This window comes from Phocoena sinus, chromosome 20 (genome assembly GCF_008692025.1).
Source record: "Phocoena sinus isolate mPhoSin1 chromosome 20, mPhoSin1.pri, whole genome shotgun sequence".
In the NCBI taxonomy this organism is placed as follows: Eukaryota; Metazoa; Chordata; class Mammalia; order Artiodactyla; family Phocoenidae; genus Phocoena; species Phocoena sinus.
Window position 1 is genome coordinate 32,882,978 of NC_045782.1, and position 13,075 is coordinate 32,896,052.

The 13,075-nt window shown below is 38.0% G+C and overlaps 1 protein-coding gene across 7 annotated transcripts in view; it reads right to left on the reverse strand.

Moving 5' to 3' along the window:
* Window positions 1-13,075, reverse strand: part of HEATR6 (HEAT repeat containing 6) — a 57,923-nt gene that overhangs the window by 39,086 nt on the left and 5,762 nt on the right. For 4 of the 7 annotated variants that reach the window (XR_004347506.1, XM_032616537.1, XM_032616538.1 and 1 more), the window contains 7 exons: window positions 12,535-12,649; window positions 10,968-11,069; window positions 9,549-9,686; window positions 7,396-7,694; window positions 6,429-6,606; window positions 518-724; window positions 29-128 (listed from right to left, as the gene is read on the reverse strand). Coding sequence is in view for 5 of the 7 variants with exons in the window: in XM_032616537.1 (XP_032472428.1) it covers window positions 29-128; window positions 518-724; window positions 6,429-6,606; window positions 7,396-7,694; window positions 9,549-9,686; window positions 10,968-11,069; window positions 12,535-12,649 (1,139 nt within the window). In the remaining 2 variants the exon portion in view is untranslated. The remainder of the gene's footprint in view (window positions 1-28; window positions 129-517; window positions 725-6,428; window positions 6,607-7,395; window positions 7,695-9,548; window positions 9,687-10,967; window positions 11,070-12,534; window positions 12,650-13,075) is intronic. The other 3 variants (XR_004347507.1, XM_032616541.1, XM_032616540.1) reach the window with 2 other exon arrangements.

A 13,075-nucleotide genomic window follows, 5' to 3' on the forward strand; every position in this document is an offset into this window, starting at 1 on the left:
AAGCAATCAGTTTCAAACTACCACCAACCTTTGTGGCGGATATAAGGCTTTATCTGGTTCCAGACTTTGGTCAGCAGGCTGAGTTTCAGACGGTTATAAGGTGAATTTGATACTAAGTTTGCAAGGCACTGCAAAACACAAAGAAGAGCTCATCAGTGGGCCTGACACAGTCACAGCATAGAGACAAAATTTTAGAGCCTTTAATTTTAAAAGTCTTTATACTTATTTAAAAATCAGTCCTTTGCTTTTTTGTTTTTTTTCAGAGGGAATAGCACTTGTATTCTCATTGGTCCAACTTAATACTAAAGATAAAGCAGTATTTTTAGTAAAACATTTATGTGGACATACAGAGATTGTAGGTATGATCAGACAAGTAGAAACAGACTTCCAAACAGGGTATCTTTAATAAAATTACTACTTAGTTATATTCTTGTCAATTCACTTTTGGGCAATATAAACATTATGCAAAAAGAAAGAAACTGCCTCTGTTAACTCACCGATAACTTGGCACATTTACCTTAATTATCTGAGTAAGGGTCTGTGAGGATGATTCAGCCACCAAAGCTAACAAAAGACATCTGTGCAACTCTTTAATGCTAGAAGCGATCATTACAGAAAAGGGAGTGAAAGCCCTTCTGTGGTCACTGGTATCTTCAGCGACAGAAAGAAACTGCTTTGAGCCTTCCAAGATAGCAGATAAAACTTGCAGAGCACAGGCACGCGTCTGAAATTTCAGGATGATGCACATCAGTTAGAAATCAGGAATTGAATCCCCTTCTTCCTATACATATGTTTTTCATTTTCAAAGTATTTAGGATCCCTTTAATTAGAGGGCAATGTGATTATCCATCAGGCCCTAAGAGCAGCCGTGAACTAAGCCACCTGCGCGCCGCCCCACCCCCACACTTCAAAAAACCAACAGAGCCTCAAATCACATGGCTGTTAGGGTTTCCTACTGTAAGGAATAAGCCTAAGCTGCACCACAGTATAAAAACCTGATGTCACAAGCATGAAAATAACTTAAAGATGGGAAGCCTAGTTTATTAAAGCATAAAGCCAAATGAAAAGAGAAAAGCAAACCGCCTGTGGGCAGGAAAAACTACACGCATCTAGGGTCTGTTTCATATCAAAGTTCCCGAGGACCTTCTGCTTTACGTTCCAACCTAAAGCATCCATGAGTGCTCAATACTAATTACATAGGATACTAGAAACTTTGTGCATACTCAGCTTGGCAGGCACCATTAGTGACCCAACTTTCAGAAACATTCTTAGGTACAGAAAATAAAATCTGCAATAAAATCTTTGATACTCAAAGGAATACTATTAAATATAACTTTATGGATAGAAAGGAAAACATGTGCACCTTGATCAATGGACTGCTCTATCTATCAGGAATAGTGCCACTGCATTAAGATTTTCTTTATAAGGTTAAAAGATTACTTGTAATTAGTATTCTGATGATTGTGCAGTATTAAAACTCAGAAAAGAAAAAAAGAAAGGAAAAGAAAGCCAATTTAACCAAAATGGAATGTAGGTGATAAATGCAGGACTACTAATATGAAATAATACTGTACCCTCTTTGGCCAGCTCACCCCAAAATGTCAATTAAACCTTTCAGTCAGATATTTAAAAAGCAAGGAATCAACATTATAATTCTAGGATCTAATCTAAGTATTTACTCAATATGAAGCATATCTGAGTTTGGTGTGAAAAAGGTTTTCCAGAAAATCTTCAACTGTTATCTCCAAATTACCAAGAAATAAACCATTTCTGCATGCTTTTCATAGAATGGAATCATAAACAAAAAACTAAAGATTTATTGCTTTGAGAACAAATTTGTAGTATAGTAGTATGAGTCTTTGGAATTAAGCATAATCACTTAAGGAAGGCAGGAAGTTGACAATGTATTAGGAAAGTGTGTGTCAGAGAGACAAAGAGACAGAGAGAGAGCTCGTGCACAAGTCAGCTGGTCCAAGAACTCAGATGAGGTGCTAGCAACCCTTTTCCATAAAGCGCCAGTAGCACAAATTTTATAGTCTAGACTTCGCAGGCCACAGTCTTTGTTGCGACCACTCAACTCTGCTATGGGAGCACAGACACTGTACAAAGAAATAAATGTGACTGTGTTCAAATAAAATTTTACTTATGGACAGTGAAATCTGAATTTCATATAAATTTTACATGTCACAAAATATTATTCTTTTGATTAAAAAAATGTTTTGAAAGCGTAAAAACCATTCTTAGATCATAGGTCATACAAAAACTGGTAGTTGGCCAGACTGGGCCCACAGGCCATAGTCTGCCAACCTCTGATTAGACTGCTGGCTGGTCTTAACCAAAAAAGCCGGATGTTATGCTAAACCTCCATTTCTTTAGAACATAATTAAAAATTACAATTTCAACAGCTCACAAACCAAATAAAATTAAAAGCCAAGTTGTAGAAAGAAATGAACTAATACTCAAAAGTAAAAATTTTTCAGCTCAATTAACTTTGGTACCTAAAGTGGGAAAAAGCATACATGACTATCACAGATGAAAACAAAAGAATGTCACTGTAATTAGTCATTTTTTACCATCGAGGTATAAAATCTATATGGAAATATGATACTATATCAAATTTTACTTCTCATAGTGCTGATTTATTTCCTTTAAACACTGTTTAATATACCTCTGTTGTTATAAAAATGCTATTCATGACACTGAATCAGGTTCAAGTTCTGCTTCATTTATTTTTGTATCAATATTTAATACTGTTTACCATTCTAATCAGCACTTCCAGCAGACAGTACTGATGTACAAGCAAACCATAAGAGGTGCAGCTCTCCAGAGAGCTCATTTTGTTAAGTTTTTATTGTCTGAATATTTACATTGGTAGATGAAAGCCTTTTTAATCTTATAAACATCAGTGCACTCAGTTTCACTAGAGGGTAGTTTTACCTCCTTGGGCACAAAGGCTTGTTCAAAGGTAATGAAACAAGAAAGCACTTTTCCTTTTTTGCTATTTAAGGATATAGTAGAAATTTTTGCTGAGGTAGCTCAGTCAATCCTTATTTTTTCCTTTTTTATGTATGTTCAGTCTCAGCATATTTCTGGGGGAGTGATGAAGTCGTCACTGCTGGGAATGGCTACCACTGAGGTTTCAATGCAGGGCACCTGGCTGTGCTTGTCTTTGACTTTGTCCAAGTCCTGATTATCCTTCACATATGTTCAGGGTTAATTTCATTTGAGCACACCCCCAAAGTTGGATGCCTTTTAGGTGGAGGCATGTGCATACTGTGTCAAGGTCTCTAGATTTAGAGACCTCCAAGCAAAGGTCACCTGTTCTTAATTGACCATAAAAGAGGAAACCTGATTACCTACCATTCCGTGACAGTTAAAAGTTTCAACTCTTTATTCTCTTTCCTAGTTATGATAGCTATTATCTAGATTTTGATTTGTTTCCACATTTCATAGCTCTTTAAAAGAGAAACAAATAATCATCATGGAATTTGAAAATCAGGATAATTCTAAAGGTACCAAGAAGAAGGCATGGCCTACAGTTTGTCCCTTAGGTCACGTCTTGTTGATATATATACATAATCTACTTTTGTAACACCTGAGGAAATCATATAGAAGAAATTCTTAAAATAGTCATATTGTTACTAGTAGCATTAGTATTATTTTAATTAGTCGTATTATTATACTGATTGCTCTATCTTGCCTGAAAACACAGGATGTGCTTTCTGAAGCACATTTCCAGCATGTAAACATGTGATAATTTCCCAAGTACCATCACACTGCCAAATCCTAGAGGAAATTTCTAAGTTTTCTCCTTCTCAATGAACCATTCTAGCATCTTACATTCCAGTTTCCTGAAAGTAATCCCTGTCATTATTGGTGTTCTGAATGGAGTAGTCCAATCATGTTTCCTTCTGTCCATTTCTCTCTGGAAAATTTCCCAGTATATCAGTGACAATTGTGCTTCCAACTGAATCTACCATAGGTCATATCAGAGCTGCCATGAACTCAAAACCATCATCACTGTGTACTTCAAGGAGAAGAGACATTATTTTTGTCTTGCCATGTTTCATCCTGGCTAAGACAAACTTCAGTCTATACTATCCAACTCTATACTCAATAAGCACCTGAGATGACCACTCAGCTTTTACACACGGCTGCGCCTTTTAACCTAGCTCTGATCAGTCCAGAATGCTGTTCTATTCCAATGACATGAACTAGTATTTTTTTTTTGGCCATTTCTTGCGGCATGCGGGATCTTAGTTCCCCGACCAGGGACTGAACCCGCGCCCCCCGCAGCTGAAGCACAGGGTTCTTAACCACTGGACTGCCAGGGAAGTCCATGAACTAGTACTTTTAATTTTTGCACGTAACTTTCTAGAAGTCTTTCTAAAAAGACTCTCTCACTGACATCATCTACCAAAACACTTTTTTCTAACATTGTTCTTGGTTCACAATTAATTACACTATGGACAGTTTGCAGTGGTGCGCTCCAAGACCTGTTGTGGACAATTATCATGACCCTTATTTACACCCTTCTAAACCTAGTATCTGCTAAAAAATCTGAGTATATTCATTTCGCTTGCCATTACACTGAACTCATGAATTTTAATCATTACTTCGATCTTTTAAAAAAACTGTGTAAGAATGATGACTGGTCTTCCCTTTCTCCAGGACCTTTGTGTGGCTTTCGTGCTAGACCTAGGACTTCTCCAGAAGGGAGTTCTATATTTTTTTTCACTCATCACATCTCTTGCATTACTGAAATTAAACAGCAATAACATATGTAAGAAGTACCCAAATCAAGGAGGACCATTTTGCAGTAAGTAAAATTTCTCATGGCAATTCAAATGTAAATGTTTGAAAAATACAAAGATATAAACATCATGAAAATTATTTCAATCTACTTTCATCTCCATCTCCTTGGCTACTTACGGCAGCTCCCCTCAGCTGGAGGGTCTTCAAAAACATAAATACATATATATATATATATATATATATATATATATATATATATATATTTTCAACCTTCATAGCAGTTTTCCTTCCAATTACTAGAATGGCCTCATTATTTATTTATTTGCCACCACCATTTTTCAGGTTCTCATTTGCTGATGATTCAGTCAATCTGAAGAATTTCTACTGGTTTAACTATTTAGTATATTGGGTATTTGAAATACCGTACAAGGCATTTTTGTGTGTGCATAATTAAGGCTAGTTTATTTTTCTTCACCCTGTAAAAGTGCTGAAGGGTCATTTAGAAGTTTTCTTATAGAGTAATTAGCTAGTCAAGGAGATGATGAAAGGGAGTTTCAATGTATGATGGATTGCTAGTCCTCCTTATTTTTAAGGGAAAAATCTTAAAAACAGAAAATAATACTATTGGCCTAACTAAAACTATTCATTTTGAGAGGGTAGATTAATTACCTGAGGATACCAGATGCCATGTAGCATGACTTTTTTTGTTTGTTTGTTTTGTTTTGTTTTGTTTTTTTGCGTTACGCGGGCCTCTCACTGTTGTGGCCTCTCCCGTTGCGGAGCACAGTCTCCGGACGCGCAGGCTCAACGGCCATGGCTCACGGACCCAGCCGCTCCGCGGCATGTGGGATCTTCCCAGACCGGGGCACGAACCCGTGTCCCCTGCATCAGCAGGCGGACTCTCAACCACTGCGCCACCAGGGAAGCCCTGTAGCATGACTTTTTAATGTTCATTATTGTAAGAGGAATCTAAACAGCACACTGTTTTCCTTATTTGGGTAAAAAGCTAACTTCTGGAAAAGAGCTAACATATCCAAGAAGAGGTAAATATTTGATCAGCCATAGTTACCTTGCTGTAGCTATCCATGACTGCCAAGTTACTTTTCCTTCTTTTCTAAAAATAAGTTTTTCTCATTAAAATATGTATTACTATTTATTACATGTGATTTGAAAAATATGGAAAAGTTGAAGAAAAAAAAAACCACTGTTGGGATCATATAATTCTATATCCTATACTTTCATAAAGCATCATCAGCATTTCCCTAACCATCAGCATTTCATAACCATTATATACCATGATATTCCAGTGCGTATTAAAGCCATTTTTAACTTCTTTCTATTATAAACACCATGGCAATCAACATTTTCATAAAACAAAGAGAAGCACAGCTTCTTCAGCGCAGCTCAAAGAGGACACTGAAACAATAACTCAGTGTGCTTGTGCTTCAAGCAAGCCCTGGGGCAGGAGGTGAGCTCAGTGTGATCTCCCTCTACCTGATATTCACATAAGCCCATTTCCTATCCTCCTGCCTATTTACTGGTTCTCAAGTCAGGACTTGGGTCGGTATTATTAAGAGCCTTGTTCAGATAAGATCAGATGGGGCAGAGAAAACAACAAAGACTTGTAAAGATTTTCTTCCTAGTTATAACCCTTAGAATTTAAATGCTCTTACCTTTGGAGAAGGATCTTTTAATGTAAGAGTCATCAAGGACACAGACTGTGGGCTTCCAAGCTCCGGTGTATCAGGAACAAAGGCTGACCAGTAGCCATAAAGAACTTTTTTTTCTATTGATTTTATAGTAGAAAGAAAACAGGCTAATGCTCCTTGGCGAACTTTGGCTTGGTAAGACCTTTAATAACCAAAAGAAGGAAGAAAAAAGCCTTTTAATTGTTTTTAAAAACATAAGCATGAAATGCTATTTATTCCAGCCAACTCAAATGATACAGTGGGAAATTCAACATTCTAAATAAATCTGAAAGATGCCAACATTTTAAAAATTATTTCAAAATGTGATCAAAACATGTTAAAGCAATTTGTTTATCTAACAAGCTAATAAAGTCAACAATTAAAAAAACACAACTAGATAGAGAATAAGAGGGCAACATTTTGATATTAGGAAATCAGTATTAAATATGAGATACTGCAGAGTATCCATTCATCCAACAGATATGTACTGAGAATCCTTACGTATGTGCCAGGCACTGTGCTGAGGCTGGCAGACATAAACTAAGCCCCTGCCCTTGACAAGCTTATTAAAGGCAGAGACACACAGTTAAAGAGACTACAACACAGTAATCAGAGATAAGTCAAACAGTCACATAGGAGGGGTACCTAAGCCGGAATAAGGGGTCAGAAAAGGCTTCTCAGAGTACATGATTGCTGAGCTCATACTGAAGATGGGTAGTGGTTAACAAGGCAAAAGGCAAAAAACATGAAAGAAAGAATAACCCAGGCAGAGGAACCACATGTACAAAGGCAGATAAGAGAACAATGCAAAATGCATAGTAATACAAAGTCCCACGTAAATGAGACTCTTCCAAGTTAAATCACATGCGGCAGTCAGACTTTTAAGCAAGGTTAGAAACTTATACACACAACTTAGAATATAAAGCATAAAAATGTAACAAAATACTACTACCTCACTTTACTCTGCATGCCTCCTTCAGCATCAGAATAGTCTGACTCACTACTGCTGACTCTCTTCCAACTGGAAGAACTGAAGGATGAGGAGACTTGGTCTTTTCCTGCAGCTCCACTTCCAGCTAATGGCAAACTCGGAACACCCAGGGAGGAGGGGCACTGAGTGTCCCCTTTATGCGGGTTCAGTCTGCCTGAGCCAGTGACTGGGGCTACTTCTCTTTCACCACTGGATTCTTCCTCCTCCTCCTCTCCTTGCTGGATTTTCTTCGCTTTTACTTTTGATTTTTTCCTTTTATTCTGATTTTAGGAGCAAATGAAAACATATATATGATAGCTATTGGTAACTTCTCATTTGATAATTACTAAGTATGTCTCCAACACGTAGTACGGATAAAGAAGAGGAGAAGAGAAAAAAGCGGCACTTAATACTCCATACGTCAGGCACTATGCTAAGTGTTTATGTACAACTTACTGGACCAAAAGAAACAAGGTAGGAAATACATGGGACAGAGCAAACCTTGTGACCTGGGTTTAAATTCTGTATCTGTGATCCTGGGCAAATCATTTAGCCTCGCTGAGCTTGCCTTTCCTCATCTGTTTAAGTACAGACTAATGCCACCTTCCTTGAACGGTTGTGAAAGCATTCAGCCTTCTCAACAAAGGTTCTGCAAGAGATCAAGGTCTACAGAAAATGACTTGAGTGACTATTTTCTCAGTTCTCCCAAACAGGATATGCAGCTAGCACCACTCTAGATGCATAGGAGGGATGTTACTCCTTTACATACAATCCAGGTTTTAGAGCACTGGGGCTTTGTAGATATAAAGTAAAAGCCTGGGGCTTCCCTGGTGGTTCAGTGGTTAAGACACCACACTTCCAATACAGGGGGCACGGGTTCGATCTCTGATCGGGGAACTAAGATCCTGCATGCCGTGCAGCGCAGCCAAAGAAACAAAAAACAAAAAACTTAAAGTAAAAGCCAGGTTCTTTCTCTTCTGCTACTTCCTTCTTTCGGACATCCAAAGATCTTTGGAATCTGTGCTCTCCTCTGCATTCTCAAGGTCCCTAGCCTTTAGGAGAGAAGGTCCTCATGACTTCTACCTTGAGTTATTAATGTGGCTCCAGACTCACACCCTTTTACTTGCTATCACAGTGATTTCTCTGAAATGCCAATCTGATCATATCACTCCCCTGTATCAGATGCTTCATTTCCACCACCTATAAGACAAAAACCCGAACTCCTTAGCACACTGTATATGACCCTTATGATTTGGCCTCTGCTACATACTTGACCCACCTTCCCCTCCACACACCTGACACTCTAGCCCATTGTTCAACTCGCATTCCCTAAGACTGTGTACCTGTTGTTCCCTCTGAATAAAACATTCTCCTTCCTTCTCTATACTATTACTCATTCTTGAGGCTCAGGTTAGCCACTATATCTTTTAAAAAGCACCCCCTTACTCCTCTATTGGTTGCCCTGGATGTGCTCCTAGAATACCCCGTGAATATTCTGTTGAAATAAATCATAATACTGCAATGTAGTTGTTTATTTATCCACCTTTGCTTTCTCCCCCAAATTCCTAAAACCACAATCTATGTTCCTAATGCTTAGCACAATGTCTGGGATATAACAGATGCTCAGTAAATGTTGATTAAGTGAATGAGTGAAAGCATTTCTAATTATAAGCATTTTAATCAGGTATTACATTTCTAGGTGTAATACCTCAGCCGTATATCTGTATGCTTTAGGTTCTCCAACAGAAATAGGAGGGAGATGGCAGCTATCTGGAAAGACTGGGAAATTTGGCAGTGGCAACAGAGACCTATAATATTTACCAGCTAGCCTGCTGGAGAAAAAGTCTGTTGACCTGTGGTGTTAAGCATTTGAGGGATGCGGATGCTTGGCTATGGGTATAAAGCGAATGCCCATTTCTATAGCTGTTACATTGCCTAGACTGCTTAGAAGTATAAGATGTTCTAACTGGTAGTTTTAGCAGTCTGATAATTTAAATTTACTATGCTAAAAACCCTAAGTTGAAATCAAATTCAAGGTGAGCCTTTGGCACAGCAGTGATGCAAATCATAGAAAACACACATAGCAAGCAATTAAAAACAATCCACAACTTAAATCTAAATATACGTAAATGTACCACAGCTAGTCGAGAAGTGCTGGATTCTGTCTGCTGCGGTTTGATGGGTGGTCGTCCATCATACTGAGGAAGTGGAGTGGGGTACAACACCGTGGGCATCTCTATGTTTAGTCCAGGGAGTCCATGGAACATGGTTTTCTAATAATGATGATTAAGGAACACACAAACACACATACAACGAATCATAAAACAGAATTATTCACCATGTTCTGAATCACAGATGAATAGATTAATGTTTAAAAGCTTTATTAAGGAAACTGAAATGAGAAAGAAAATAGATACCCTGAAGGTTTAGGGCTTAAAGGAGAGTTTAATTTCATCTAGACCAGAGGGATCTGGTTTGGCCAGATCAGGTTAAACTTTAGATTCTAGTTTATTTACTTACTACTTTTATTTACTAATTTAAAAAATTTACCCAATCAGTTTTGTCCAATATTTTATCTATAATTTTTTTAACCAATCTATCATTTTATTTAGCATATCCATGTCCAAATCTAGCTCTCTATTATCTATTAGGGAGTAGGGGAGATGGTACAGGAAAAGAATTAAAGTTTTAGTCATGATAAAGCTAAGTTATCATACATGGCTTTGATCTAAGGTCACCACAAAGTTTCTTTCTATTTCTTGGCTGAACTGAAGACAGATGGATCCCCAGAGAGGTTGATCTGACTCTCCCACTGACTGGCAGGCTCAGAAGCCAAAGGATGGCAGCCTAATGATACACGTCTTGATTGGCCTGCCTACTACATGGGAGCTAAAGCCAAGGAGAAGCACTGGTTCCTCTTTCAAGTCCAAACAGATTCAACATAATCTAAAATTAAATAATCTACAGATCATACCTCATAACCTATTCCCAATAAAATTTTAGAATTTTCTTAAGTTTACTAAAGCAAGATTTAGTCTTTTCAGTTCTTAATTTTATTTATTTTTAATTAATTTATTTTTGGCTGCACTGGGTCTTCGTTGCTGCACACGGGCTTTTCTCTAGTTGTGGCAAGCGGGGGCTACTCTTTGTTGCAGTGCACGGGCTTCTTACTGTGGTGGCTTCTCTTGTTGCGGAGCACAGGCTCCACGCGCGCGGACTTCAGTAGTTGTGGCTTGCGGGCTCCAGAGCGCAGGCTCAGTAGTCATGGTGCACGGGCTTAGTTGCTCCATGGCATCTGGAATCTTCCTGGACCAGGGCTTGAACCCGTGTCCCCTGTGTTGGCAGGCGGATTCTTAACCACTGTGCCACCAGGGAAGTCCCAGTTCTTAATTTTAAATATGTTTAAATATGAACATTTTATTCTTCTCTCTTAAAATATAATACCCTAAAGCTAGCCTTGGAGTAATGATGTAAACTGGTCCTTATGTCTGGGGTGTAAACAGGAAAGACACTAACCACATGAGGACATGGGGTTTAAACGGGCAATGCCTTACCTTTAGCACAGCCAGAAGAGCTCCAAGTTCATCAGTCTGTGTCAGTTTCATCTTCCCACCATTTAGAAGAGACTGTATACCTTTTAATGCATTTTGTAACAACTAGAGGGAAAAAGGAGACCAAGTTAAAAGGTAAATGAAATTTGGTTGTCCAGGGACCAACTTTCTAGCACCACGTAGGATGGAGAAAGAAAAGTCTTCAGATGATGAAAAAAACTTTAGACAGGGGAGGGTTAAAAAAAGAGCAGAGATGAGGATCCAGAGAAGAAAGCTGATGAGCTACTACTAATTATTTTCTAGAAGAATGGAGTGCTTCTCTTGAATAAGAGTGGTCTTTTCATACATGTTTATAAACCCGCACGTACTAATCGTGAGCAAGAAAAAAAAAAAAGAAGAGATGTTTAGTGGGAAGAGTACGATAGGAATAAAAATGCGGCAGCAGAGACTGGAAACAGGAAATCCCTATCATGCAGTAACCAAAGCAGCTCTTTTCACAGCAGCTCTTAAAAGCAAAGAAATGTATGTGGGGACAGGTTTCTAGAGGGCAATTCTGATCAAGATTCATTTTTTGGCCAGTAATGTCATTTCTAGGATTCTGTCCTTAAGAAATACTCCCTACATGGAAAGGATGTGAACTGCAGCCTTGTTTGAAATAGTGCAATCACTGAAAAAAACTTTAATTTTCCATCAATTATGATATTTAAGAAGCTAACCCTCTGCTACATATGAAACTTAACAATAATAGCAAGCACTTTTCCAAGCATATTTAAGTGCTTTTATGAACAGTTCATATACACCTCATAAGACCTCTACAAGGTGGTTATAACATTTCTCCCATTTCAGAGATGAGGAACATGTAGGCTCAAGAAGTTAAGTAAATTGCCAAGGTCTCCCAGCTACAGCAGTTAGAAAGCATGAAGTACATCAACAGGTATTGAAAAGGTGTCCAAGATATATTAAGTTTAAAAAGGAGAGAGAGCTGCAAAACAGCATATTAAATATGATCCCACTTAAAAAGTACAAATATGCTCATTTATATACAAAAAAAATCTGGGGGCATGTAGAACAAATTGTTCCCAGTGGCTCTGTCTAAGCTGGGGACTATAAGAAACTTTCGCCATCTTTGATTTGTAATTTTTGAAATGTGTCACTTTGAATTTAAATCATGTTAATAAACTGTCATATTTGTATCAGGTTTTTAAAAAAAGAAAAAATATTGCAGATATTGTTGAAATCCACTCCTTTCCCTTCCATCTAAAAGACAGTCACTAGTCAGAAATTTTTTATTTCCACTTTTATAGTCAGGAGGGTAAAAAGAGTTTAAGAACCTAGAATTGCAAAACAAACAAAAAAACAAGGCAAAACAAAACAAACAAAAATAATTTCTTGTAATTTAAACCTGAAAGATATGGGTTCAGCCTTTTTAGGTTATAAACATCCCCTTATGCCTATATCTCTAGACAAAACTAATACAGCAACAAGATGAAACTCTAATAGCAGCTCTTGTTCTACTGCTGCTTGTAAACACATCTGTAACAGTCACAGGATCAGTAGTAGTCTCACCTACCATGCAAAACGTGATATCATCCATATCAGATGATTTTGGAGACTGTAAAGTGGTCAAGAAAGCTTGGAAGCAGATATTTTGGTAGGGCTCCTCCAAGTACGGCTGTCCTGGCACACTAAAACACACACAGAAAAAGCAACTCCAACTCAGTCACCTTTGAAATGGGGCTTGCAAAAGAATAAGAATTAAACGTAACAGCAATACTGACTAATGGAGTTGGAATATACCCTTGAATGAAACTGTATCATAGAAGATTGTGCACTCCGGTTAATTAACTACTGCTGTGGACCAGCACAAGGCTGGAACGAATAGGAAGAAGAACGGTTTCCACAGGGAGAAGTTACAGAAGTCTGTAGTGAAACAAGTACACAGAAAGCGAAATCTTTTTCATTATGCTTTTCAGTTCTGAGAGGGAAATAATGCAGACAGGTTGTCAAGCTAGAATCACACAGCTGAAGCTGCCTTCCTAGCCACTGGACAACACTGCAATGTAGAGATAAGATATTACACATCAGTTCAAGCTTGTGCCACTCATTTTCTA